The sequence below is a fragment of the Nematolebias whitei genome, chromosome 12, assembly GCF_014905685.2.
Source record: "Nematolebias whitei isolate Nwh7 chromosome 12, NemWhi1, whole genome shotgun sequence".
Lineage (NCBI taxonomy): Eukaryota > Metazoa > Chordata > Actinopteri > Cyprinodontiformes > Rivulidae > Nematolebias > Nematolebias whitei.
The window spans coordinates 35,429,286-35,454,564 of record NC_056509.1 but is presented as its reverse complement, the minus strand read 5'-3'; the positions used below and the strand labels follow the sequence as shown (position 1 = coordinate 35,454,564).

Sequence of the window (25,279 nt, the reverse complement as noted above, 5' to 3'; positions counted from 1 at the left end):
ATATATATATTTTTTTTTTTTTTTTAACAAACATACATTGAAAGACACTAAATGGGGAATGAGTCAGATTTTCAGGTTGTGCCCATTAGATGTAATGGGTCTCAGCTTTTTTATAGAAGTAACCTGGTATTGATTTGTCTGGTCTACATGGCAATGTCGCTTTAGGGATTAAATTAGGGGTGCCCAAAGTGGGGCCCGCGGGCCATTGTTGGCCCGCCAAACCATTTGATTTGGCCCACCAAGCTGTCCTCATTACTATAGTAAAATGTCCTTCTAAGACCAACAAAGTCCATGCTCAATAATCCATGTATAAGGTTTCCTTTGAAGAATCAACATGTTTACACTCAGTCATTCCAAGTTTAATGTTGGATGGAAAGTTGGACCAATGGCTACTGTAATGACACTACACAGCTGGAGTCAATTTGTCCTCAAGTGAATGTCCCTTACCTGCAGAGCTGCAGCGGTGTTGCATTAAGAACACTTTGCAGTCATAGATTTCAGTAATAATAGAGTTTACATGTTGTGGTTCATGTTAATCTACTGTAGTATACCTTTGTAAAATACACCAAAATGCAGAAAATGGCATCTACTTTATTCAAAATTCTCTGGGGGAGGACCCCCAGATCCCCACCACCACCACCAACACAGCCTGTTCTGTAATGTTCTTTATATAGAATGGAAGGATAAATAACTGTATAATAAATAAATGGACTTTACTTAAACAAGTATTTACATTTCATGTATTATATTATTGCATTTGGCCCACAGCCCTCCGACAGATTTTAAATTTGACCCTTTCAAAGAAAAAGTGTGGGCACCCCTGCGTTAAATGAAAGGTTGGACTTCATCATGTCTTTGACTCAGCCTTTGAGTCTACATATCGCAGTAAATCTCAATGTCTGTATAGCCCAATTTAAAATCAAGTGCCGATCAAAATGCTCTATACAGCTAAAGCAAACCATATCAAAACTATAAAGCATTAATTTAAGAGAAACACACCAAGACAAATCAACTCTTCTTTTTTTTTTTTAAAGCTAAGTGAGCTCCTCTTACTCCATTTATGGTTTTCCATGTGTAGCTCCCCTCCCTCCATGACATACCCAGGAAATAAAAGAGGCAATGCCTGATCTGAAGTGGCAGTTGAGGCATCATAAACATCAGTGAGAGCATCATCAAGAAGTTTTCCAAACTTTTGTGCATTTCCAAAAAAATCAAAGGCAGTAATGGCTCCTATTCCTGCAGATCGCTAGTACTAGATATAGACCATTTGATCAGTCGGATGATGATTTGTCTGCCCAATTAATTAATTAAAAAAAAAAAAATCTATGCCTGAGCATACTTCGCCAATTAACAGGCATCTAAATATGCTTGTACTAGACTACACTCCATCTTTGTGTCAATCCAACAAAAAGGAAATTAATCTGTTCAGAATAGGATGCTCAGTTTTTAAGAAACATTGTTTTTCTTTCTACCAAGGAAAATGGAACAAATTTAATTGCAAACGTTTTCAAGTGTGCTTAAAATGTATGAGCCCTATTAGGAATGCACTATATAAATGGTATACGGTAGAAACGATAAAAATGTAGCCTACGATAGAGATCTGTCTTCTACCAGCTAACCGCAGTAATGCTGTGTCTGAAGTAAAATCAGAGGTGTCAGTTTAATCGTTACTTCTTTTGAGCTGAAAACTGTGCGCAAGTGGCGTTAAAGTCTTTTCTTTGAGAGCTAAGTAGCGAAGCTACAAGCTAACTACAGCCGGCTTGCCGTAGTGTTGCCTTATTCTGACGCATGCACAAAATGCTGTGTTCCGTCGAAAGTTTTGTTGTTTTTTTTCCATCGAAAGTTAAAGTAATCATCGGTCAGCTTTAGAGAAACCTGCTCTCTGATCTGTGAAAAGAACGCTGTGTTGTGTGATTTTACTGCGAGACCCTCTGGTCAAATCCACACTCATTTTGTGTCAGCTCTCCATTAAAGCTGAAGGAGTCGCCAACTAGAGGGTTGGAGGATGAAGTGTTTCAGTGTAAAATGCCGCTCTGTTGCTGTTCATTTCTTAAGTGACTGGAAACTGTTAACAACATATTCTTTTGTTTAAAACATATGGCTAAAACTACATTTTATATATTTTGCACTGTTTTGCACTACAAGCAAGAAGCCTAATACTTGATTTGTTTATTATTTAAAAACTCTGGACCTAGTAGTGGAATTTTCTTAATTCAAAATATATGATAGCAAAAGGACACCCTATGCTTTTTGAAAAATTCCTATCAAGTTTTATACCCAAAACATATCGCGATATATGTCGTTATCGCCACCCTTCACAATACATATCTGATATGAATTTTATGCCATATCGCACATTCCTAAGCCCTATATTATCCTACAATAGACTTGCATACACACATACCACTGTAATAATTTGCTTTTCTATTTAAAAGCCAAAAATGAACAAAAAAAAACAACATTATGTGTCTGCAGTCAGCTGCCCTGACTTTTCAAGGTTGGTACCGGCTGGTGAAAAAAACCCTAGTGGTCAATGTCTACCATGTACCAAGATAATGCTATCCAAGGACTGGAGGTAAAGATGTGGACTTTGGGTCTAATCCCACTCAGCATCCAGCAGAGGCAGGGCAGATCCAGAGGGAACGGCTTTCAGAAATATCCCAAAGAACAGAGAAAGATGGTTACCATATTTATTTGCATTTATCTGGCTTTTTTAAATCTGACATTTGTCTCTTTCTGGGTTTGATAAATGTGTTCAGTGGCTTCTGTTAGGGCGTCCCAGTCTGTGTGTGTTAGCTGCTGCTACACCGTCTCAACTTCATTTGGTACAGAGCCGTAATGGGCACAGCAGAGGCCCAGATGAGCAGGAGCTGAATGTTTTGTCTTTGCTTGTTTCTTTCATTTTTCTTCCCACTCCTCATGCTCCTGCTCCTCGGTGATGGAAGCAGCTGTTTGTTTGTTCATTAACTTTTTTTTTTTTTTTTTTTAAAGTAGCACACATGCTCTGAAGTCTTGAAGTTGAAAAACACAAGCATTCAAACACCCTCACAGCAAACACATAAACATGTTTCTCCTTTAGGCACACCATTCATAATCCTGCTCTCACATTCTCATGGTGTGTGTTTCTCCATCTAATTACAGTAATTGAGTTTTCTCAGCTCTGAAGAGTCTTAACTTGTTTTACAACACAACTTTTGAGAGCGTACCTCTGTTTGATCGCCCAGAAAGTGAGTGAGGACGAAATTAGCAGCAGATCAAACTGAAGGGTGTGTAGACTTTTGCACAAGCTCAACACAAATTTCCTCCGTGCAAATCAAGCCGAAAAGTAAACGTCAGTCTTTTTCAGCCACGTGCTGTCTTTCTGATCTTCTGCCTTTGCTCCATCTCCCCTGTCCTCCATGCAGAGTCACCCCCTGGTGTCCTTTTCAGTGCACGCTTAAAGCAGTTTTCATCTTGTCTTCGTACGTTTAACAGGAAAAAAGATTTAAATTGGTCAGATTTTCTCAGTTCCTTTGTCTGTTTTTGATTGTTCAATAGTTGTATTTATCATTTAAAATTGAGTCATACAGTTTATGAGGTGCAGCGGATTGTTCTTTTTGATTGCCTTCTCAGCTCTTCTGTGCAACTCTCAACTTGAAAGTTTGCTGTAATTGGTCTTAACAAACCTCTAGAAAACTTACTTATAGTGTAATGTAATTTATTTTCTGTCATTTCTTATTTTTTCCATTTTTATTTTTGACACACTGACCCTAATGTGTCCAGATCCAACATCAGCATTTCAGAGTGTTACAGTGTGGAGGGTCTTATTTGTTGTGTAATACAGTAAGTTTGGGACCGGCCACCTCTCATTGTTTGGTTATGTCACTTAAATTAATTTCTCTTTTCTAGACTCAAGAAAAAAATATATACAGAGGACTAATTGTGGTGGGGGGAAAATTGTCTGTGGTTTAAAACCTGGATTCTAGCCTAACTGGTTATTGCATTACTCAGTGTTTGTACAAATATGCCCACAAGACAAATGTTCATATTTTATAACGTTTTTTTTCTAAAAGTCTACAGAGTGCTTGTCCAATTTTGGTTTGCTGTGTTTTCTCTTGTTAACTGCCAAGCTAAAAACTGAAGCCTCTCTACAAGTGTTGAGGTAATTTGCATATATAATAAACTCTTTCACTAAGTCTGCTGAAATAAGCTGCAAAGAGTAACATTCAGAACATCCATAGAAGTGTTTGAACAAAATCCAACAGAATTACTGTTAAAAACAAACAAACAAACAAAAAAACACTTCATATAGACTTAAGGAAATTGTGTCAGCTTGTAAAACATGTATAACATATCCTTTAAAAAGATGTTCATTTTTGTAAAAATAGCTATAGAACAGAAATGATGAAGAAAGATCGTGTCCTCGTTGATTAGAATGCCTCCATGTTGGTTGAGTATTGATCCAACATCAGTGTGGGAGCTTAAAGTCTTTGTTCTGTGTATTTATATCATTGCTTGTTCTAAAGTGGTCTCCCCAGGGAGGAGGAAAGACAGAGGTTTTATCACATCATCTCCTGTCCCATCACTGTGTGATGAACTGGCTACTTGTTTGTGGAGAATGTCATAGAAAAGAATGAGCGAGGAGTTTGTCGTGTGGGATCAAAGACGAGCAGAGACGGACGACTTCCGTTTTTCCACACGCTTCCTTAGAACAGTGTTAAAATTCTGCGCTGTGAAGGAAAAAAAAAAGAAGCTGATTCAAATAACTGCTTCTGTAAAATATCTCTAGTTTGGAACAAGCATGATGATGTGTCATTTAGTTGAAAATATTTTTGTTTAGCTTTGTCCAGAAAATTAATGATCTGTAAGGTGGATTAGTTTATATATTTTTATCACATTTGCTTCATTTTTTTTGTTTTGAAAGTGATTTCTGCACCAACAGTTATGCAGTTGTCCAAAATGACTGCATTTTCCTCTGATGTTATTGATTAGATAAAAAAGTTATTTCAGCAAGAGTCTCTTCTGTTTGTGCATCATTAAGAACCCACCAGATTTTTTATTTTGAAATGTATATATATATATATATATATATATATATATATATATGCATTTTCTTTACCCATGAGGAGTTGATGCCCATCACCAGGAGTTATTGGGCAGAAGGTGGAATACACCCTGGACACATCATTAGTCCATCATTCAGTCCCTTATATAGGATAGTCATCAATTCACACACTCACTCCTATTGACAATTTGGAGTAGCCTCCGTAGAGCTATGGAGGTTAATGAATCTAAAGTGCATTAATTTTTGGGGAGCTTGGGGAGAGAACAGGAAAACCTGGAGAAAACCCCTGCAAGCTCAAGAGAACATTGAAATTCCCCACAAAAAAGGCCACAGGTGGGAGTCTAACCTGTGATCTTGCCACAAGGCAACGCTCCTGCTAACTGCACCACCATGCAGGTTAAACAGGATCTGTATTCTGCTTACTAAACAGAATAATTTGACTTTTTATATGTAAAACTATTGGGCTTTTTTGCTCATGCTCCAGTTCTTAAAACAATGCTTTGCCTGTTGTCAGTTGACGTTGACAGAGAAGTGGCTGAATTGTATGTGATGGCAAAAACCCTGTGTTGGTGGTTTCTATCTCAAAGCTTTGCAGAGGTGTACGTCCTTATAAAAAAAAAGGATACATTCATTCTTCATGTGGAGGGGAATTGTAGTTCAGGCAAGTCAGTTCAAGCTAGAACTGATCTCTGTGGAAAAATCTAATAAGGGTATGCAACACCTCTGTGAACATTATTTATTCCATCTTGTGTGATACATTTGGTGATAGGCCAAGAAAAAGAGGAAATTGGCAAACAGTGTTCATTAAAGCATATTTTCCAATATAATGGTTGGGTAATATTGACTTTTTGTCACAGATGCTTCTTGAAATTAAAGAAAAAAACACATTTTCATTGCCATTTTGGCATGCCATTTGCAAACTATCACCGTTGTAAGGAGTAATGCTGAATGTTGATGAAATTCATAAAAACTTGTAATGGATTCTCAGAGGGAGGCAGAATATGAATCTCCAGACATGCAAGTGGGAATGGAAGCAGTTTAGATCAAGGTACAAAATTTATAAAATACAATATGCCCCATTCTGTGATGCCGCAAATCAAATCTCATCTGAATCTGGGCGATGCAGATCACACCCTATTAAATAAGCAGATTCAAGTTAGAATTCAAGCAGCAGATGGCTTCTAAATGGCGATCAGAAATGGCGTCATGAGCTGAATGTCAAGACATGCATAAGTAGAGGAAAGTTTCGTATTGGTAGAGGGCAGCTGAGGGAATGGAGGCAAATAAATAAAGACAGAGAATCCAGCCAAAGTCGTGTGACTGATGGGTAAAGTAATTGAGCACAGCAAGACAGAAAATACTGGAAGGCTGTAGACGGACAGCTCGCCTACAGTAAACATTCCTGGAAGTAATAAGCCAACCGTCAACCAGTTGTTGTGGTAATAGGAGCTGAGGGGGAAGGCGACCTGTGGAGGTTAGATATCTCACTCACTTTTCCTGGGCAGTAATCTAGCTGGGAGACGGTATGAAAAAAAAGAGCAAAGAGGTAATATACAGAGCAGTTAACAAGAGCAGAGGAAGATAAATATAACGAACAAAAGGGATGAATAGTTTTTATATGAAGGATGAAGATTCAGTGTAGAGGAAGCACACGAGCCGTGGTACTGAAAAACTGTGTTGCAATAAAAAGAGCTCATCGTGCACTAAGGTGCCCACTATGTCAGTGTCATTGCTTCCTCCTCAGGGCCTCTTAATGCCAATACAAGTGTGTAGTTACTAAACAAAGCAAATGTGTCACCTTTGGGCAACTCATCGACACAAGGCTTTGCTTTCATTGTGGTTCTTTTGGAGTTTGTCATACGAGTAAGACGTAATCAAAGATTTGAAAAAGAAATAGTGGCCTCAACATCGAGTTGCAAACATTTACAACCGTGTCAGAGGGCTTAGTCATGTTTTCTAGTAAATGTGTTTTTTTTATGCTTGAAGATTATTATTTAAAGCCTTGACTCTTTCAGCTTCTCAAATGGCATAGCGTACACAATGTTAATATAGTTGAACAGTTCGTCAGGATGTGACACATTTTATTCTTAGAATATTTGTTTTCTCATCGTTATTAGAAAAGCATTTCCTTAAAAGGAATCGGATCTACTCAGTCTTTACACATCAGCTAAAACACTTTATCTTCAAGGCTAATTTACATCTGTGTGTTTTGCAACACTCATGCGCCATTGACGACCTCTTGATGCCTTTTTTTAAATTCAAGATTTCAATATGTTATTTGCTAAATTAAATCCTCTTCAGGTGGCAGCATGGTGGCTCAGTTGGTAGTTCTGTTGCCTCTTAGCGAGAAGGTTGCCGGATCGAATCCCAGCCAGGAACCTTGCATGCAAAGGTTCTCTGTGGGTACTCCGGTTTCCTCCCACAGACGAAAAACATGCATGTTAGGCTAAATGGTAACTAAATAGTCCCTAAGTGTGAGTGATAGATTGAATGGTTGTTTCTCGTTTGTCTCTATGTCCCTGTGATGAACTGGAGACCTGTCCAGGGTGTACCCCATCTTTCGCACAGTAACTGCTGGATATGAGCACCAGTGACCAGTAATCTTGTTTCAAACTAAATGTTTGACCTAATAAGTACCTTCAAGTTTTTCAGCTGCCATTTATCTAAAGGGAGCAAACATGTCACTGGACAGTTTGGTATGGTCGTGTGTGCCACACTGAACATAGAAGAGAGAAAGCAAAGGTGCGTTCTGCCTGAAGAGCTCAGAAAGACAATTCTATATAGTCATATTAGAGGTAAAGGTTACAAGACCATCTACAAGCAGCTTCATGTTCCTCTGACCACAGATTTAATTTTTTTTTAAAAGCAGTTCCTGGGACTTTAACCAACAGCCTCTCAGGTTGGGGATGCAAGAGGAATTGCAACCCCAGATGAATGAGATAGATAGTGGGGATGGTAGAAAACAAAAAGAAACCTTTCAGAACCATTCAAGCTAAACTCCAAGGTCAAAATACATCACTGTCTCACCGTTCAGCACTTTTCAAAACATAAATGGCTCCATGGAAGAAGACCCAGGAGGGCTCCACTGTTGACAGAACATCACAAAAATGGCTGACTGGAATTCACCAAAATGCATAGTGATAAGGCCAAAGGTTCTCAGAAGTTTCTGGAACTGATGAGACAAAATTGGAGCTTTTTGGTCATTTACATCAATTATGTTTTTTTATTTTTTATTATGTTAGGGCACCAACAAATGTATCCATGTCTGTACAGGTCATTGTGTAAGACATGGAGCATTTTGTGATTAAAACTTGTACAGCAGCGATAGCTCATGTTGTACATTAATGAAAACAGATTCACATATTCAGGTGAAATTACTGTAAATTCATCAGTTAATAATATACTATTTTTTTTATGTTACCTAATGTATCTACTGTGGAAAATTACAATTTAGTTTCCTTTTTGTTATAACTACTTTACTTCAAAGCTGGTTTGCCTCTTTCTCCCTTCACAACTGGTTGATCTATTTTAAATACAAATTTGTGGCCATGTTCAGTGAGTTAAAGGAATGGGGAAACAGTTTAGCGTTTCTTTGGGAATGTCCAGATAGTACTATAGGAATGTGTGGGTGTGTTGGCCTCGGAAACTTTAGGCTTTTATCTTTCCTCTGAACTGAAGCGGTGCGAGTCCCACCCAGTGACTCGTCCCTTAGAGACCGGAAAGAAATTGCCCACGGAGTGCAGTAACACCCCATACACAACGATACTTTTCGTAAATGACCTATCATTGGGTCAGCTAGCCCGTTTTTTTGCTGTGTTCTGTTTTACTGGTTATTATATGTTGTTATTAAATGAAGACTGGCACAGGAACAAACAAAGTATGGGTCGTGGTTATCGATTCAAACAGAGTTCAATCAGAGAGGAGCCTATTATTTATAGATTTTTTTAATATAATGAGGCTGTAATTCCCAGGCATCATCTTGAGATGGCTGCTGGCCCCTCAGTGAGATCGATCAAAACGTTATTTAAGGGTACGCAGAGAAACTGTCAGATTATTTCATCACTGCGCGCTCAAAGTGGGATTCAAACCAGTGGGGCCATTGCAGTTCAGAAAGTCTTCCCCTCTGCTGAATGATATGAACTCTGAATAAATTGTTTTAGTCAGAAAGCTAAACTAAATGTCACACCAGAGCTTTGCAGCTTTTCTCACACTTCAGAAAAAGCCAGCTGTAAACAGCACGGAGTTTAGAAGAGTTCATGATGATAGAAGAAATGATGGAAAGGCGTCCTTTTGTTGCTCTGAGTCCTGCTTTTGTTTTTAAAGTTTTTTAACTTTAAAGTTGATGGTAAAATTCAAGGCACTTTCATTTTTGAAACATTATTATTTATTTAAAACAATATAACATCTCTAGATATAATATAACCCCTGTAGATGCAGGAAGAGGGCCACCTGCATCATGAAGGACCCCACTCACCCAGCACACACACTTTTTGCCTTGCTTCCCTCAGGCAGGAGGTTAAGGAGCATTAAGTGTAGAACCACTAGACTGAGGAACAGCTTCTACCCTGAGGCTGTTGGACTCATGAATCTCTAACCAGGATAATCACTGTGGAAAAAAATCCACATCATGTTGCTGCTGATCTGTTTCATGTTGCTAACTCATGTTCATGCTGTTGTTTGGCATATTGTTTTTATGCTATTAGTGCTTAGTGTATTTTTAGTTGATGTATTTCTTAGTTCATATCTTAGATCTTATTACTGTTTTTCTTTTACATTTTGTTGTGTACATAATTTTGTTCCACCAAATCTACCACATGTGGTGGAACAACAATAAAGAAACTTTGACTCTGATAAAGATATATGTAACAGATTCAGTACAATGTATACATTTTAAGTTTTTAATCAAACATTTTATGTTTTTCACTGGTAGAGACATCAATTTTTTTCCTTCTGTTATTTGGGGTCAAAACAAAGTACTCAAATAAAATAATAATATCTTACAGTTTTTCCTGCACAGCTTTGTAGCTAAGCATGTTCTGAACACTTTTTTTACTGTTCAGGTAAAGCTGAAATAAGACTGTACCATAGATCAAATTTATTGTGATCACATCAATGTGCTTAATAAATGTATCACAGGGCACTGCAAAAAACTGCAGACACAAACTGTATGCCAATTATATATTTGGCATTCAGATGGATCCCTCCTTCCCTAAGTGCCCACAGTCAATATAGATGATAAAGCCCAAAATGCTAAAGCACATGGAGCACATTAGAGCATTAGAGCATGGTGATGACAGAAAAAGTGAGAAATGTAGATTTATTGCAGAAGATCTTGCTATTGCAGTTTTTAACCAAGAACATTGTTTCTGTTTTAGCTTGCTAAAAGTCATGTATGTATTATTTTGACGACAACTTCACAGTTCTGCCAAGATGCCCATTAAGTGACTGCCCATTAAGTGACTATTGGTCTTGTTAACAAGTACACCTAAAAATATTTCAGCTAGTCAACTAGTGTGCCTAGAATGTTTACTAGTTAACTAGTAGAACCCAAAACTTTCACAATTCCCAACTCTGGTCCCTGAGGAACACCACCCTACTTATTTTAGTTGTTCCTCTGCTCCAACTCACCTGAGTTGAATGAAAGGGTGATTAACAGGTTTCTGCCAAACTCAAGGAAGTAATTAATCAATTGAATCAGGTGTGTTGGAGCAGATAAACAACTAAAACATGCAGAATGGTGTTCCTCAAGGACCAGGGTTTGGAACCACTGAATTCGTGCAACCAGATTTGGCCATACAAGGTAAATAATAGCACCCCCAACACCCACTGGCTGACTAGTTGAAGCTGTGGCACAAACAGCTCTATGAACAATCACATCACAGTCAGGTTTTAAACTTTTCTGTCAGGTGTAATTCAAGTGCAAGCAGACCACCCACCACAATGTAGTTCCCTCACTGAGACGCAAAGAACGTGATGTTCCTGTGTGAAATGGAAAATAAGGAGCGCCAGAGATGTTGTTATTGGAAGAAGAAGAAAAATTAAATTGTAGGCAGAATCCTCTGAAAACCAGTGATGAGGAGACTGATAAGAACGCTCTGAAGGCTGCTGCTTTAAATTCAGTCAATTCAGCAAGTTAATAGCCTTTAAAATTCAATAGATGGATTTATTTTATGCTTCAAAAGCTCTGATTTACAGGAGTTAATTTTCTGTTGCTGCAGATATTGAATGCAAAAACTTCTCCGACTTTAAATTACACAAGTCTTAAAGTTTGAGTCATAGGTACTCTCAGCGTCTGTTTTGGCCTCTTTCTTTAAGACCAGCTGAACTTTATGGCTGCTAATGCAAAATAAAGATTTTCCACTGCTGTTAGTTACCTAAATTATTCAAACGGTCAAACAAAGAATGACTTATATTGTTCGTCAGTTAAATATTGGATTTGTTTGTTGGTGTGGTCACATGCTTACTGTGCATCTCCCCATTCTGAAGTCACAGCGTTGATATTAAACAACATGCATCTAAGGTGCGTTTTTCGGTCATCTTCTGAGAGTTGTCGAGACACTAAAAGCTCGTCTAAAATCAATACTTGTTTACTGAACGACAGCACACAGGGGCTCACAATCAATTTCCACTTTGCTGTTTAGAAGCCTGCATATGAATTCTGGTTTTTCTCGATTTTGATTGGGAGCGTATGGATTTTGAGCTGTGATGGAATTCCCGTAATAAGTTACTGGGGAACCGGGTGCCCTTTTAACTTTTTAGTTGTCTTGTCTAGTGGCAGCTCTGTCCCAGCAGTGAAGGTCATCTGTCAATTAAATGTTAAACAGAGGGTTTACAATGTGCTCGGTGGTAAACATTTCCAGGAGTGTGGTTTAAAACGTTGAATTTACAGTTTGCCACAATCACCTTCATGGCTTTTCATTTTAATGGAATATAATACATTTTACCTAGGCTTATGCTGACTTTTATCAGAGCTAAGTTTTGCGTATAATGTCAGCCTGGCAATGAAGTATCTAAACAACTTGTACTGCACTTTACCTCCGTCCTGTACGTAAGAGGATAAGGACCACGGTGCAATAATAAAAATAAATAAAAGTCGGAATTCTGACTTTAATTTCAGAATTCTGACTTTCTTTCTCAGAATTAAGGAAAACAAAAATTATTGCACCATGGCCCTAATCCTCTTCCGTAATCCTGCCAGTTTAACCGGACGTTTATTCTAAAAACTTGTTTAAACAAGAACCAGAACGGAATAGGATTAGGGCCACGGTACTTTTTTTCCCCCCTCCCTTAATTCTGAGAAAAAAGTCAGAATTCTGAAATTAAAATCAGAATTTTGAGATTGAAGTCAGAATTTTGATTTTAATCTCAGAATTTTGACTTTCTTTCTCAGAATTAAAGAAAACAAAAATTATTGCACCATGGCCCTAATCTTCTTCCGTAATCCTGCCAGCTTGACCAGACGTTTTTTTCTAAAAAACCTGTTTAAACAAGGACCAGAACGGAAGAGGATTAGGGCCATGGTACAATTCCCCTCCTCTTCGTTCTGATAAAAAAAAAAGTTTGAATTCTGAAATTAAAGTCAGAATTCTACTTTAATTTCAAAATTCCGACTTTCTTTCTCAGAATTAAGGAACACAAAAATTATTGCACCGTGGCCCTAATCATCTTCCGTAATCCTGCCAGCTTGACCGGACGTTTTTTCTAAAAAAATTGTTTAAACAAACGGAAGAGGATTGGGGCCACAATACTTTTTTTTTTCTCCCTTTATTCTTAGAAAATAGTCAGAATTCTGAGATTAAAGTCAGAATTATAACTTTAATCACTGAATTCTGACAGTCTATCTCAGAATTAAGGAAAACAAAAATTATTGCACCGTGGCCCTAATCCTTTTACGTATAATCCTGCCAGCTTGACCAGAAGTTTTTTCTAAAAACTTGTTTAAACTAGAACCAGAGCCGGATGCAACCTGTGTGAATGATGCAAGCAGCACGGTTTAGTTGAATCTGTTGTATCAATTTCTTTATGCACTTCTTTTTGTTGATCTGCCATAATCAAATGTAATCTGCGCTAACGCGTTAATTAAATCAGTGTTCAGGATGTGAAGCCGATTCTGCGCTCCTGTTCAAAAAGACAAAATATTAGTGATTGATAACGAGCTAATACTGCAGCACAGACTGACTTTTATTTCATTAGATGAATGTTTGAAAGCAGAGACCCAGATTAACCCACAGAAGGATTATTTCTTGGCTGTGTGCTCGGTATAATTTGCAGTAAAACTAGCAGCAAAGATGCCCCACAGATACACGGTACATCACATCGATGACCTGATTTTTCCAGAGGGGTGTCGGCCTCTTAACAGGAAGAGGAACGTCTGTGATAACCCGAGATTCAAGAAATGACCTCATTGGATGTTGATCCCAGTGCGATAATGCTGCAGGATTGATTTTGAGACTTTATATGTCGTAGAAGCAGAAAATCAGGATTAAATCGAATTGTAGAACATTTAAAAGGTTTAATGTTACTGCTAATGCATTTGACGGTGGATCTGTTAGAACTGAGCAGTATCTGTTTGTTTGTTCACCTAGTTGTTGTTTCATGCCATCCAAATCCTGCCATAGTTTTTTTTCCTACATGTAGAGACAGTTTTGTTTCAACTTTACACTTGAGATCATTTAAGACATCAGATATTTTTATTCATCTTGGATGTTTCTTTCGGGCATGTTTTTGCCTAATCCTTCCTGTCTGAGCCAGAGTGTGATAAGTTTAGTCTGATCAAATAATTTTGTTTTCTGCTGCGACAACTTAATTAGAAAATAGACCCAGAAATATTTATAGATACTTGACTGGGCTCGTTGATTTCTTTGAAACCAGCGGGACCTAAAAAAGCTCAAATTTTCAGGTTTCATTTTGTCGACAAGCTTTAAGGAGAAATTAAATGTGTGAAAAATGAGTCATAGCCTGAAGTTACTGTAGTGAAAGTCTACTGGGATTTTGTTGATAATTATGAAGGAAGTGTATCTTCATAGAGTTTGTATTAGCCAGTCTTCTATCTGGATATAAAACTTTCTATATTTTGGTGCTTTATCTAATACTTCTATTCTTGCAATTTCTGGAGTGAGTTGGCTCATATCGCTTCACTATTTTCACAAATGAGTGTTTTTGTCGGTGGTGTTGTTCCTTGTTCATGCAGATGACAAAGTGTGCATTTACATCTGCCTGTTGATATTTATTAATTTGCTGAAATTAGCCGCCTGCTGTGAAAATTAGCTTAATTGGAAAAATGCTTCCAGATTTCACAGAATTCTTCCTGGCTTCGTCAACGAGAGAAATGTTTTCCACTTTCTAATACTAAATGTTTTGCAGAACGTCTCATTTAGTTTTATTAGTTCTGGTTTAAAATGTAGAGATAAAGCATAGAAGCAAAAGGTTTGGAGTTGAGGATAAAAAAAAAAAAGATCAGATTTTTGTTGTTGTATACCAGGGCTATTCAACTGGTGGCCTGGGGCCAAATCAGGCCCACTGGTGAGCTCAGTTCGGCCCACCAATGGGTTCATTTTTAAATTAAACTAGATTTTAAACCATAAAACAAACTTATTTAATGACAATAACTGTTGGATATGTGGCCCCTGAGCTCTTGACTTTCAGTAACTATGGCCCCCTGAGCAATGCATTTGAAAAGCCTTGCTATATACTTTAATAAAGGTTGAACCTTTAAATAAAAGTTGAATGAAAAATACAATAATTAACCTCCTTTTGTGATTGCACTTTCTCTTAAGACTTTGTTTTGTCTTTCCTGGTGTTTTCTAAATTAGGTATTTCAGAAAATCCTATTGCATTTTTTTGTAGATTTGTCAATAAATGCTTGAAAATATTTGAGTAAAAATGTATGTGCATTTAAAGTCAAGTATTTTATGTCTGTTTAAGGCAGTCAGGTGTTAGTGGAGGCCCTTTAGTTAAAGATCAGAAATATGACACAAAACTGATCTTCACAAAGAATGTTTAAGTTGTATAACGCTTGATAAATGTGAAAAATACATCATAATTTCTTTTGGTGATTTCTAAAACAAATTGTGATGATATCTGCCTTTCAAGTGAATCTCAACCCAAAAAGGTCATGTATTAACTCAGTGGATAATTCAACAACCTGAAAGGCTTAAGTCGTTTAGAACAAATGTGGTCATTGGATACCAAAGTTTTGGAAAGCTCAACTCTAAAGTTGATCATAATCCAATAAAACCCTATTCTAAAGTCAAGAAAAAGAAACTTTTACAGACTTTTTTTTTAACGTTTAGAAATAATGTATTTATCCTTCATTAATAAAACATCCATGTGCAATCTTTTGTTAGTTAATTGTTTTTTCTCGTTCTTCTTTTACCAACTAAATAAACTGAACCAAATCTGATGTTTCAGCCCATACTTATCTATATTTATATGATACATAAACTTTCTAACATCACTTTTTTTTTTGATTTAATGCGTCCTTTTCTACTTGTATTATCTTCTCTGTGTAGTCTGTTCATATTTTCCCATATTTCCTTATTTTTGTAGACTTTTACTCTTTAGTTTGTTTCTCATTTATTGTTTATTTTTATCTTATATCCTATTAGCTTTGGGAATTGAAAGCATTCCTCCTGTAATATTTCTTAATCCTCTTAGCTCAGTCATGTTGCCCATCTTTAACCCTTCCATGCCTCGCCCTGAGTTGTTCCACAAGTATGTTTGCACTCTTCATAAATGTCTGTTTTTTTATGTAGAACTCTTGGATTAAACAGCCCAAAACTTTCCATAATCCAAAAATGTCAAACATGTTTCATCACTTCGCCCTCCTTGTTGAATTAGTTATGCTTGTAAAATGTGCCAATCCATAACCGCTAATATTTTGCATCCTAAAGTAAAAGCATAAAAAAAATTAAAAAAACTGAAGCAGAATTTGTCAACACACATTAAAAATGCAAATAAAAGGCCTCGAGTATGTAAATATGTTTAATTAGCTAAGCATACTTCAAAGTGGTTTTCATATGAATATGCATACAGTTGTATTGTATATATGTGTGTATGTGTGTGTGTTTGACAGCCATCTGTCTGAACATCTTTGATGCACACCACAGGCCTGCTCTGATGGTGAAAATGCCATCAGACCTTCCCTCCTGTCCCCCCCCCCCCCCCTCCACACACACACACACGTCTCACACATGGATTTATTTTAAGACCTTATCCACCTTAACATTGCTCTATGGGCCCATGTCTCTGTAAAGTAGTTGGTTTGTGCCACAGCAGGAATTTGGGGACATTACAATTTTTTGTGTCAAACAAGCTAACGTTTAGAAGTTCACTTTCAGATACTGAGACTAGAATAATAGCAGTGAGGAAAAGGTACAATGTGTACCGATATTCATTTATTGTGTTTATTGTATGCTTATTGGTTTTGGATGCTGTTCTGTCACAGTGTACATATAAAATATTACTTCAGACTTTGATAATAAAACATCATCACACAATATGTTACATTAAAGTTGTTCAAAGATCAGAAGGGTTATTAAAAACATGTATTTACAGTACTATTGCAGAATATTGCATAGACTATTAGCTACAGTAAAGTAAAAGTTTTGACTTCTTGTATTCTCTTGACACTTTCAACACATATAATGTGCTGTATCATCAAATAGAGTGTGTTTTTTTAAGGGCAGTGATTGGCTAAATATATTATTGGCATGCGGAGCATAAATGTGTGGTACTTAGAATATAAGTCAATGATTTATTACAGTCAGTCCTTGCAGTGACCATACATTTCTTGATATATTGTCTTTCCCCAATTAAATCAGCCGGTAAAACTTTCCATCTATTATCTTACAGTGTTTCTTTTAAACCTTTCAGGCATCCTCTTCATCATTATTTGGGATTTTAACTTGTCCTCTTTCCTCTGCACCCCACCATTACCCATTCTTACTTTTTCCTCATTACTCCATGAACTTGTGTTTTACCTCTAACTTTCCTCTGAAACTTTTCCTCTTTTGCGACGCTCTGCTTGTTCAGGCCTCAGGAAGTGGGTGTGTGTCGAGTGTTGAATTGGTTTAGGGGAGAGAGAGGTAGAAAGAGGAGGGGAAAGGGAGGATACTGATTAAAATAATAAACAGCTGTGTGATAGAGTGGGGCTAGTGACCAGTGAGATTCAGGAGCAACAGACGACGGACGGGAGAGGAATGGGAATGCCAGCCTGTGCGTTTGTGTGACCCTGTGATGAAACAAAACGCCTCAGGAGGGGACATTTTTAAGGGTTTCTTCATCTCTGAGGAATGAGAAGACGACTCAGCTTGCTTCTATTTTAGCTTTTCAACAATGAGCAAAATAATCTGAAAGCTCATAGTGAGTTTGACTTTCTATCCAGGACTGTGACACTGAGCCCTGAAGTAGCTCTACGTGAACATGTGGCTCTAACAAAAAGAAGAAGGAATTCTTTGACAAAGTGGCCCAGTCATGGTAGTGATTATGAAGGTGTGATAGAGGGAGACCAGACTGAGGCTTGCGACTTGAGGGGCAACCAGTGAGGGGGACATTAAGGTAGCTCTTTGAGTCTTTGTTACCTAAACCGAGGGGAATGAGAGGCCAAACCATGCCTCTTTGTGCATCGGATTCTCTTGAAGTGTGGCTGGCAGGAATAGAATGCTTTTTATCTCAGTAATTGAGTACAACCGCCCTGGCCCTGCCCTGGATTGGACGGCTGGACATCGTGTAAACAGCTTCTTTCATGCCCAAAAGGGAAGTGGAGGAAGGGAAGCATATCGGGGTCGAAGGAAAAAGGCAAACCTGTCCTCGACCGCTCAGAGGTTTACAGCAGCCCACTCGTTCCTCAGGAGATGAGCCATTATCTCTGTACTGCAGACGTCCACCCAAGATTTGTTGGATATCACCTCCAATTTCAGTGCCCTGTTCGTGGTTTGAGGAAATCAACTGTCAGCCTCCAGCTGTGACTTTTTCCAAACTCCAGTGGCGCCAAACGTCATCCAAGCCCCACCATGGCTGCAGGGTAACTGTAACCCTCCTCACTCAGCGTGACCGTCAGAGGAGGATGCTACAATCATGGGCTGGAATTGGCCGAACGCACACACCGGCACATATGTGTGAGTTCTGCCAAAGGTTGTGTGAATTGTGTCAATCGTCTGTTTTGGGGCTGCAAACTCAGTTTGACTGTTTTATGTTTGAACTTTTTATAACTGTTTGGTTTATCTTTTGTTGGACTCAACATTATTCAAGCCCTGGATTTACTAATGATCACCACCTGGATCTTGAAGGTTTATATTTTGATCGTAACCACCGGAGGACTTATTTCTTTGTCCTAAGACTTTAATGTCATTGGACCTCCGTGACAATGGGGAAGATGTAGAGACCAAAGGGAGTGGGAGGAGCCACAGCTCAGAGTCCAGGATGATTGGTTTGAACTTCAGCTTGCATGAGCTGCTCGGAAGGTTTGAACAGGTATAATTTACATCTTACTTCAGCTTGGTGTTTGAATTTAGCCTGATTGAGAGAAATGTTTCTTTACTAGCGTGGCTGTGACTGAGTGGTTAGAACAGTCATCCTCCAATGCAAGAGTTGGGGGTTCGAATCCACTAGCAGTCACATGCCGAAGTGTCCCTGGGCAAGACACTGAACCCCTCATCGCCTCTGATGTGTGTCCCATTGGTGCATGAATGTGACCTAAAGCACTTATTTGTCTCTTTATAATGATTTGTTCAATTAGCTTTGTATAGATCTAGTAGAGTGCTGTATGAATAGGTAAATGAGGACACAGATTGTAAAGTACTTTGAGTATCTTGATAAGATAGAAAGGCGCTATATAAGTACAGTCCATTTACTTGTCTTTGGTCCATTGTAATTACCTTTATGGAACCTGAAGAGCCATTACTGTACTCATTTAAATGGGATGACTAGCCCTTACTTGCATTACCATGAGAAAAAAAATGGCTTCAATGTTGGGAGAAGATTGGACCAAAAAAAACAATTGTAATAGCTGCACTGTGTAATTCGAAATTGACATCGGTTTGAAGAATTGTAAAATAGTGTTTGCATAAATCGCTATTAAAAAAAATTGGACATACGTTTTAATTTATTTCAAAATAAACTTTATTTCTATTCTAAGAGCTATCTACAACAGATAATATGTTAATCATTTCAAAGCTTTCCACAGAACCCCACACTAGAAAAGATCTGAACCATCTCTTTAATGAATGTAGTAGCATCTTCATATCAAAACAAAATAATCTACATCCAAATCAATACCTTAAATAAAATTTGTTATTGCTGCTAACGGAGAGCAGTTTTTATTGGCAACATGGCATGTGGCACACGTGCGCACGCCTGCATGTGCGCGTGCATGTGGGAGGAGAAAAAGATCAGTCACCATATTTAAGCCCCTCAGGAAGCACATTGACATATACAAACTTCTGGCTCCATGTCGTCATTCACTGGGTGAAATGAAATTTAAAGACTGCTTTGTAAATGAATATGTTTGCCCTCTCAGTCTGGGCTTCCTGTCTCATGTATGAATGCACCAGTGTGTTTGTGTGTGTGCATAGTCTACTTTATGTGGAAGTTGAAGTGCAAAAAAAAAAAAAAAGAAGAAAGAAAAGGGAAGCACTAGTGTAATGACTTGAAATGCAGCCAGCTGGCTCAGTCACAGAGTATATTTGTGTCTTTTACTTTCAGTGTGTCCATCTAGTTTTCCTCTGTTGTCTCCACATCTCGTCTAAGTTGCACCCGTCCCCACTTTAGTCTATGACCTTTAAAAAGCAGTGTTCTTTGAATGGCTTATTATCTTCACAGATCACAGTGGAGGGATTTACTTAACCTTTGTTAAATGTCTGTTGATGTTCAGTAAATTGCAATACATTTCCTTGGGTGCTTTGTGTTTGTGTGTGCTGTGAGCACCATGGTCCTTTAAATTGGTTTGTGTTTTTACAAGAGCATGTTTTTAAATTAAAGCTCCTTCTACATCATAGTATCCTTACCATCAGCAGTGCTTGTTAAACAAAAACCCTGTTAATGAAAGTATGTGCTATTTTCTTTTGTTTTTACAGTAGCAATGCTCCCCAATTGGATGGCAGCGTTTTGATCTCGTATCAGGGCTGCTCATGTTAGCAGCAGGTTCTTCTGATCCGTTGGGCTTTTACAGTGTTGCATCTGGAGATCAGGTGTTCTCATCTCTCTCTTGTCTGGTCAGATTATGATCTGGGGAATTTAGTGCAAATGTCAGCATCTTGAACCTTTTGGCAAGTTGTGCACTGTCTGTCGCAGGGGAGCACTTTGTCTGGCTCGAAGATAGGTTAGATCTTGATTCTCAAATTCAAACTGACAAAGAGTTTCAACCTCAGAGGTAAACGTTTTTGTGCTGTGTCGTTTCGTACTTCATCCAAAGGACTTCCTCAATCTGAGAAGCCACCAAACAAAACTGAGTCCCACAAACCGGCCGCACACTCCATAGTGGGACAAAACAGTTTGCTGGTGTTAAGATGACCTCTGGAGCCCGCCATCTCCCCCGTCAACTCCTCTGAGACAGTCATGCCAAAGTGGTTTCTGAGAGTTCAGTGAAACTCTCAGAAAGTAAAAAGAAAGTTGTTTTTTTTCTCCATTCACCCTTTATTTAGACAGGTTAATCCCATTGAGCCTCGAGGACTCATTTACAAGAGAGACCTGATTTCAACAAAGAATGTTGACAACAATGGACAACAGCGACAACAATAGCCAATTATAAAAGAGGCGTACAGATTTTTTTTGATTTTTTTTTTGTTTTTTTACAAATTAAAATAAGATGGCAGAAAAAGTAACAAAAACAGCTAGATTATAAGACGAATGCAGAAAACTAAAAACAGGAACATGTCTGCATTGGTCCTTGCCAGGAGTCCAACAGATTCTTAAAGAATATATATATTAAGCTAAGATTTGGGGTGATGGTAGCTCAGAGTCATTTCCATCACATATGAAATGTGCTATCATGTTGCACTCTATTTGCTTACAACACTGACAAGCAAGGTGGAGAGCAAGATGCATTCCTTCAAGGAATGGTAGTTTCATTCTCTTTGATGTGTTGTGATGAGCCGAGAACAATCCAAAGCCAAAAATGTACCTCTTTATACAGACTAACTAGACAAACAAACATATTGCCACTGTTGGAACAGAAAGCAGTATTTGCACAATTTCCCTAGCTTTTACAATTTATAATAATTGTAAAACAGTTTTAATACAAATTTCCACATGTAATGCAGCATAGCAAATGTTACACAAACGTCATTTGAAGAGGCAGTGACTGTGTAATTTTCCACCTGATGACCAGAAACATTTTATGTTACTGTACTGTATCATAATGAGATTATAGCTCTCATCACTCCTTCTCTACCTACACCCGTTTTTGTCTCTGTTGCAAATCTGTCTCTGTGCTCCAGGCAGCGATACACTCATCTGTGCAGCTTTTGGAGTTTTATCTTCAGCTGAGATAAATGGAAGTCAGGGTAGTCCCAGCTGAGATGGCGGGAGAGAAGAAAATGGAGCAGTTTTACAAATCTAAAAATAAAACATTTGACAGAATCCTCTGCTTGCGTCACTCTCCCATGTGGTTCGACACTCACACAAACCCTCACACACTCTTTGAGATGTTGTTGTGTAATAGATCTGCTGTGTTTAGCTCACTCGTGCCCACAGTCACACATGGAAAGTCATGTTCCATCACACAAATATGGTATTATCTTGCAGCCACACATGACATTTTGGAATAGGGACGGTATTATAGGGTAAATGAGCAAATTTTGCTGTAGTGTAACCCTCTTCTAATGTATTGCTGCATAACTGTGGAGGCAGGCGTTACTTTGGGACTTGGTTCTGGTTTGGGTAGGCTTGTCAAGTCAATGAAAAGGTGGAAGTTGAAATCTCTTTAATCAAAGCGCCTTGAGGAATTTCTCTGCCTTCTGGAAATGTGTGCAGTGTTCCATAAAGTTATTGGACTAATCTGCACAGGAGAGTTCAATCTGATTGTAAACAACTAAATCATCCTTTTCAATTTTTTTTTATGTTTTTTTTTTGTAAAATTCAGTAACTTTTACATGCTGTCCACGATTGTACTTTTATCCCTAGTCGCTTATGCATCTCTAATTGTATCAAATGTGTGTATTTGCAGGATATTCAGGCGGAGATTGACGCCCACAATGACATCTACAAGAGCGTGGACGGAAACAAGTCGAAGATGGTCAAAGCGTTGGGCAACTCAGAGGAAGCTGTGCTCCTCCAACACAGACTGGATGACATGAACCAACGCTGGAGCGACCTGAAAGCCAAATCAGCCAACATTCGGTAAGAAACTCCAAGTAGTATGAACTCATTCATTTTCTTTACCCACTTTACTCCGTTCAGGGAGACAAACGACCACTCACTCATTTCTAAGGTCAATTTAGCTTCATCAATTAGGCTCACGTGCACGTTTTTGAGAGGAAACCCACATGCACAATGACAACATTCAGACTCCACACATAGAGGCCTCAGCTGCGAATGCTTCAACAGTCAAATTATATTTTTCAACTTTTTATTTTTTAGTCAGTCCTGTCAGAAAAAGCATTATTTTGCTCCTTTAGGTGCCCCTCAACGCTGAAGAGTCTGTATGAAAGCAGTAGTTCAAGGTGCTGTCTGTCTCAATTTTCTCTTTCAGGTTGATGAGTGAGTTAGACTTCTACTGACATTTATTAATTAAATTTGTGTACTAAAATTACCACAAGGGGTACAATAAACAATGGACTTTAAGTGTCAGAGAGCAATCGGTACATAGATGAGGACGAACATGTGAGTTCTTGTAAACTGAGTGTATAATAATTATATGTGTGTATGTGTGTGTGTGTGTGTGTGTGTGTGCGTGTGTAGATGTGTTATGTATAGAATTAAATTCCATAAATTCTCAGAGTTAGAAACCTTTGAAATTAATGGGAATTACCAGGAAGTTGTGTGTGTGAACCTGGAGGAATCCATATCAGACTCAACCTGGAGAAAGATCATTAAGAACATTTACTTATCTTCAATCTGTCTGAGACATGCTGTAATTCAATTCAAGGTAGTGCACCTGCTGCACTGGTCTAAAGACAAGTTGTCCAAGATCAAGGCTGACCTGAACCCCGCATGCAGTTGTTGCAAACAAACTCCAGCTGCCTTCTTGCATACATTCTTGACATGCCCCAAACTGCAGACTTTTTGGCAATCTATTTTTGACACCTTCTCTGGAATATGTGGCAAAACTATTCACCCATCACCACTCATCTCACTGTTCAGGGTTGTCCCTGTGGATACGTCCTTCAGCGAATGCAAGAAGGATGTGATTGCCTTTGGCTGTCTTCTGGCCAGGAGGCTCATTTTGTGCAATTTGAAGGACCCCCCCCCCCCCCCCCCCCCCCCCCGGCATATGTACATTGGATAAGAGAGGTGATATATCATATCCATTTGGAAAAAAATAAGATACACCCTGAAGGGTTCTGTTAAAAGATTTTGGGACACTTGGCAGCCTTTTGTGTTGTATGTGGAAAGCATGTCAATGCCTGTTTAATTTGCTTGTGTATGTGTGACTGATCCGGTGTGGGAGGGAAGGGGTGAGATTTTTTTTTTTTTTTGTTTTTTTTTTGTTTGTTCAAAATTGAAAGAAAAAAAATCCATAAAAAAACGCAATGAATTAAAATAAATAAATAAATTAAAAAAACTAAACAAAAATTATATTAGATGTTAAAAGTGATGCCTTAAAGTGTTTTTTTTATGAACTGGAATATTTAACTTCCCACAAAGGTTAAATCTGTTTTTACATTTAATATTTGTTTTGTTTTTATCCACTTATATTTGAAGCAACATCACAAATTTTACCTCAAGCCAAACTGTTTGTGATTCTATACTTCAGATCAATACAGACACAAGATTCACAAACAAAAAAACATTCAAATGTCTAACATTTAAAAACAATTATTCCTGGAGCAGGAGAAAATAAATGGCATAGCTGCCTCATTTTGTTTCCATTTTTTCTTGTAAATTAAATTTTAATAGAGAAAACCAAGACCCGTGTTGTTTTTTTTCACATTAACAAAAAAATGCCATTGCTAATCAAATTTTGTGATTTTATTATTAGTTTTAATCGTGTAAAAGTTTGGATTTTTTGCTTTAAACATACTTCTCTGTGCTACAAACCCAACTGCTCCTGATAATCCTGAAAAATAAGCAAATGAATAAACAAACAAAGGAGTATTTAAATTTAAATTGCCATCACTGTTCAGTGTGCTGAGAGCAGGATTGTCAGTAAAAAGGTCTGTTCAAATTTTTGAATTAATATATGAGATCTGCTGCTTTATACTCGACGCAAAGCCTTGTCCTTCGTTTCATTTTAATGAATGTGCAGCATCCAATTTAAGAAGTGCTGCACCATAGCGCAGGGTCATTACATGCGGCACCTGTTGTGTCTACCTTGATTACATTACATGCAAACCACACCAAGCTGCTAAGTATAACTGCACAAGGCTCTACACACATCAGGCTGCTCGGAGCGAGACTTTTTGTCAATTGTAGGTCGTTATCTCTGGAAAATTTCTGATTTATTTTTAGAACAAATCTTTCTGCTTCTGATAAATTTTCAAAACTTGTTTCACAGATACGAATCTGATGCATTTCTGTCCCCCCGTTACAGAGCTGAGTAATAGGAAATACCATCCGTTCGTCCATGTTGTGAGCCGAATAACGTAAAATAAGTGTGGTAGACTTCCATTTTGTTGTGTGGCTGCATCTAGGCATAAGAATGGCCCCTAATGAAAAATGGGTTGCCAAGTCAAAATCCAAGATGACTGCTAATGTACATAAACCTTGTGAGCTGGATAACTTAAAAAGCAATGTGGTGACTTCCATGTTGGTGTGTGGCTGCATCTAGACATAAGAAAGTTCACTATCAAAAATTGAATTGCCATATCAAATTTCAACAGCAGTCACACGCTGAAGTGTCCCTGGGCAAGACACTGAACCCCTCATCGCCTCTGATGTGTGTCCCATCAATGTATGAATGTGATAAAGCTCTGATTAGTCTCTTTAGAATGATTTGTTAAATTAGCTTTGTAGAGATCTAGTAGAGTGCTGTATGAATGGGTAAATGAGGGCACAGATTGTGTTGTAAAGCGCTTTGAGTATCTTGAAATAAGATAGAAAGGCGCTATACAAGTACAGTCCATTTACCATTTAAAC

General features: G+C 38.1%; 1 protein-coding gene across 1 annotated transcript in view; it reads left to right on the top strand.

Moving 5' to 3' along the window:
- The window catches only part of utrn (utrophin), a gene marked incomplete in the record, with an annotated part of 237,395 nt that overhangs the window by 119,773 nt on the left and 92,343 nt on the right, over nt 1-25,279 (top strand). Inside the window, 1 exon segment of the mRNA XM_037685869.1 lies at nt 22,209-22,381. Coding sequence (XP_037541797.1) covers nt 22,209-22,381 — 173 coding nt within the window.